Source organism: Bactrocera tryoni, unplaced genomic scaffold (genome assembly GCF_016617805.1).
Source record: "Bactrocera tryoni isolate S06 unplaced genomic scaffold, CSIRO_BtryS06_freeze2 scaffold_15, whole genome shotgun sequence".
Lineage (NCBI taxonomy): Eukaryota > Metazoa > Arthropoda > Insecta > Diptera > Tephritidae > Bactrocera > Bactrocera tryoni.
The window spans coordinates 42,356-46,935 of record NW_024395867.1 but is presented as its reverse complement, the minus strand read 5'-3'; the positions used below and the strand labels follow the sequence as shown (position 1 = coordinate 46,935).

The 4,580-nt window shown below is 37.1% G+C and overlaps 1 protein-coding gene across 1 annotated transcript; it reads left to right on the top strand.

Annotated features, from left to right (window-relative positions):
* Nucleotides 1-1,404: 1,404 nt before the first annotated feature.
* Nucleotides 1,405-4,050, top strand: LOC120780095. Its single transcript, XM_040112372.1, has 3 exons — nt 1,405-1,534; nt 1,616-1,860; nt 3,865-4,050. The coding sequence occupies exons 1-3, from the start codon at nt 1,405-1,407 to the stop codon at nt 4,048-4,050; spliced, it is 561 nt and encodes a 186-aa protein (XP_039968306.1).
* The last annotated feature ends 530 nt before the right edge of the window (nt 4,051-4,580 follow it).

Here is a 4,580-nt window from a genome sequence, read left to right as displayed (position 1 = left end):
CCAAGTGTCCGTTGTTTCAAAAGTGCCGTGTCCAGTGCCGCAATAGAGGAACACATAACGTAACGTTTTCATCTCCAGTACTGCTACATCTCCAACAACGTCTACGTCACCACCAACATTGTCGCTGCGTCAACGCTACCATCAAACCGCTGCTGCCATCGTCGCTGCTACCATCAAACCGCTGCTGCTACCAACGCCGCTGCCGTCGTGGGAATGAGCTGCCGCTGCATTCTGCGCAAAAGGGAAGTGAGCGCCGGGAAACAGCCGAAGCACCAGGTAACGAGTGCGGATTATTGAAAATGGTGCAAACAAACGAAAATTCAAATAAACAACAAAGTGCACACTTTCAGTTTTTGGCTTCCCCTTTTTCTTCACTATATTGACATACATACATATATATGTAACAATATATGCATACCCAGCAAACATATTGGCAAGCGTTTTGTAAATTAAGATTGCATCAAGCTTGCATAAATAAGAGTTTTGCGAATGTCGTTGACAATTTATTTGCAAATGCAAGTGTTGACAATTTACTTGCAAATGCAAGTGTTTTGCGAACGTCGTTGACAATTTGCTTGCAAATTCAAGTGTTTTGCGAACGTCGTTAACAATTTGCTTGCAAATGCAAGTGTTTCATAAATTTATGCAAAACGTGTAGCTCCGCCGCAAAAGATTGTGCTAATAAGTTGTGTTAATAAATTATGTAAAATTGTTCTTAAAGTTGTTAAATTTAGTGCGTTTGATACTTTTAATTGTCATTTGCTATTAAAGAAGGTAATAATCTACTTATTTAATGTCGGCAGCAAAAAAGAAGAAAAGTGTTGTGCGCAGCAGCTTCGAAATTTTTGAACATCTATGGAACGGTGCGGCTGCAAGTTCTGTAAGTACCCAGAGTGAATTTGCGGAACAGGAGGTTGTGCCTGAAGCACAGAATAATTTGGATTCCTTGTTGCCAAACGATGATTATATTTCTGATGAAAGTGAGAACTCGTCCGATGGCGCCGTTATTGATTTCAATAAACGTTTAGCTGCATGGTTTGTAGAGAGCAATATGCCCAATGGGCATGCTAATAAATTATTGGACTTATTAAGCGACAAAATTGAAGATCTACCAAAAGATATCAGAACGCTAAAACGTATGCCGACTGATGATCCAGTTGTATCGTTAGCAGGTGGAGAATATGCGCATTATGGCTTGAGAGACTAAGAGAGACGGGCTAAGGGTACAAGACTTACATAACTTATATGATAAGCCGCTTCAATCATCGCTTTTTAATATTTACCGTGCCGAAAATCTCAATTTTAACAAAACACCAAATCACCATACGCTTGACGAAGTAACATCAAAAGTTATATGCTTCTACACCAGATCGTCTTATATATTTGTGCCACTCATAGCAGATCATGTCGCAGAACAATCTCAAGTACATCGTCGACCCCATTAATGATGACATCGCATCTTCACAAACTATTTATGTGATGCAACCAAGTCCAAGCACTACAACAACTTCTTTGGACAGTGCAACGTCGTCGGGTAAGATATTTATTTTTAAAGGATACTTTTAACATAACACCGCACACTTTTCTCATATTTGTTTTATATTTTTTTCGGCATCAATTCAATTAGTAATCATCGACGCATGTCAAAAGGCTGTTGAAAAGGTGGAGGAAAAAAATAAGCTTATATTGTTACGCCTAACAGAAAACGTTGAGGGGATGCGCAAAGAAATCATTGATCTTAAAAAAGCGGTATCCTATAATAACGCTACTATTATACCAAGCAAGCCGTATGCTAATATTGAAGACTTCCTCAATTTTGAGAAAACTATTCTGGAAGATATAGATAAATTTTTCTTCCTGGTAAGAATTTAAAATTGAAATATCCGGTGACTGTATACTGATGTCGATTTTATTTATATTTTTAGAAGGCAGATCTAAAAAGATGGTCAACATCCAATTCGAGAAAATTTGTTACGAAAGCGTGGCAGAAGATTATGACTGACAACGTTGCTGAGAGCTTTTCCTGGCGAGGAACTGCAGATAAGAAGTGCATTAGAGCCTTCACTGTCGCCACTGCTATTCATCGTAAGTGAAATACGTTTAAAAGGTTTATAGTTACATTTCTATATTCATATTTAAATTCTATTACAGAAACTTTCGCTGAAAATGGAGGCAAGGAAGAGGACTTTGTGTTTGCCTCTAAGTCACATTTCCAGTACGCAAAAAATCGTATTAAAATTAAAACAACAAAAAAGTAAATTAAAATACTAGTAGTAATGATTTTTTAAATGAAAAACCAATGAAGTTCCTATTTTTATATCTTAATGTAATATTATTCTATGAAGAAACCAAATTTAATATTAAAACTGATTTTTTTAATGTGTCAATAAAAAAACATATCCAAAACAAAGTAAATGTTTAAAACGCTTACTTATTTCATTAAAAATACGTGTTTTTTAAGCATTTTCATAACGTGTTTTATAAACATTTAGAAAACGTGTAATTACGTTACTTAAAAAACATGTTTTGCAATTGGGTCCTTTTCGATTATAAGCCCCTTGCTTTGATGTCTTTTGTAAAGGTCACAGCAGCATTTTATAAGTGTTTTGCTTACATTTGAACGCATACAAAACGCTTACTTTTATATGTAAATGCTGGCTGGGTATATGTGGGCACACTAACAAGATGCATCACATCTGGCATCACTGTTTGTCAGTTATTCTATTATTTTTCTATGTATATTTATTTTATATTTACAGTTTCCAACTAAATTCCTATTCTTAGCTTATAGTTTTAAGAAGCGTCACTTTTTGTACAGACGCCGTCAAGAGTACAAGTGTTTAAGATCTCTTTAATAAATAATCGTTTTAATACTAAATGTGGTGTCTTAATATTTCCACATATATTATATATTATACAATTGATATATTTGAACCCCACGTATATTTATATCTAAATGTATAAATTTAAAGTGAATCAAGGGATTTTGGGATTTTGCGGTAGCCCTTTATTTTAAGATAAAGGTGAAAAGTTCTTAATTTCAAAATTGAATTATTATACTTTTTTCGCAATTTTTTCGATCTGTTTTTGCGATTATCGGTCGTTTTTTCGCAATTTTTGTCGATTTTCGTCCGGACATTTTCCGATTAAATTACTTTATTGTGCTATTGCTCATTTTGCGCATTTATTGGTTTGGCTTTCGTATACTTGGGAATCGATACTATTTTTTTTTTGTTTTCGTAACCGATTCCAAATATATTTGTTGCCAACTTTTATTACATATTAGTTTGGCTTTCGTATATTTGGGAATCGATATCGTCGATATTGTCGATTCTTAATATATTTGTTGCCAAACCTTATAGTCTTTCTTTTCGGAAATTTAATTTAAACAAGCAAAATGAGCAAGCCAAAGCCAACGCTCGCAAACCTGTCTCCAAGTAAGGAGTTGATGGACTTAAAGTCGTTAAGGCGTCAAAGAACGGTTGCGAAAAGTAGTATTTTGCGCATTAAAACGGGCCTTCTCGAAAAAACTATGTCTTTAGATCCAATGGAATTGGAATGTCGTCTCGATATATTGAATTCACATAGTGAAAAATTAATGAAATGCCAGTCAAAGTTTGAAGAAATTGATGAAGACGACATGGCCCGAGGGGAGTTAGAGGACATAATCGTTGAAACGAAGTCCATAATTAAGTAAATTTTAGCGAAAAATAAAACTTCACTTGCCGAAACATCTTTTGTAGCTTCTCACAGCTCAAGGCTCCCTAAAATGAATTTGCCGAAATTCAAGGGAGAATATTTAGAATTCAAAAATTTTTTTTCAATACAATATCTAAACTTTTTGAGCTGCCAACCATCCCAAAGCCATCCGCACCTTCATTGCGTTCAATGATTGACGAAGTGTCAGCGGTATATGATTCATTGCTATTGCTGGGCTATGAAAGACAAATAACGAACGCTATAATTATACACATTGTAATGACAAAGATTGACCCTGCCACCCGATCCAAATGGGAAGAAGCGCTGGATTATGACAAGCTGCCACTGTAGAAGGAATGTAAAGCCACCTTAAATCGAAGATTCCAGCAGCTATCAGCGGAAGGAGCATCAAATTCAAGGATGAAACCCATACCAACAAGCGGTGCGAGTTATGGGAAACAACAACACATGTACAGGTCAAAATCGGCGCTAGTTGCAGCAAATACGAGGCAGTCTCTTTGACTGCCTGCCCCACTTTCAAGGCGCTTCCGGTGCAGCAGAGATTCGAGTTCGTGAAATCGGTGCCCTTATGCATAAACTGTTTGCGTAAGGGGCACACGGTCTCTAAGTGCAGAGTAGATCGATGTCGTGTGTGCAATCGATCGCATCACACACTGTTGCACCGGTATCCAGTCTCTTTCCCCGCTGCACCTCATCCGCAACCATCAACCACTCATGCCATGCATACAGCCAGTATGCCAGATCGGGTCATGTTAGCAACAGCAGTGATTCAAGTGAGGACCAGCCGTGGAGATTACCTGCCTGCGAGAGCGTTGCTGGACTCAGGCTCCCAGGTCAACTTCATGACGGAGGACTTGGCA

Bases quoted from the DNA above. Each gene is read 5' to 3' on its own strand.
- LOC120780095 (XM_040112372.1), top strand. From the start codon at position 1,405: ATGTCGCAGAACAATCTCAAGTACATCGTCGACCCCATTAATGATGAC. The intron at 1,535-1,615 runs GTAAGATATTTA...TTTTTTCGGCAT, and splicing joins GGACAGTGCAACGTCGTCGG to CAATTCAATTAGTAATCATC. The intron at 1,861-3,864 runs GTAAGAATTTAA...ACCATCCCAAAG, and splicing joins TAGATAAATTTTTCTTCCTG to CCATCCGCACCTTCATTGCG.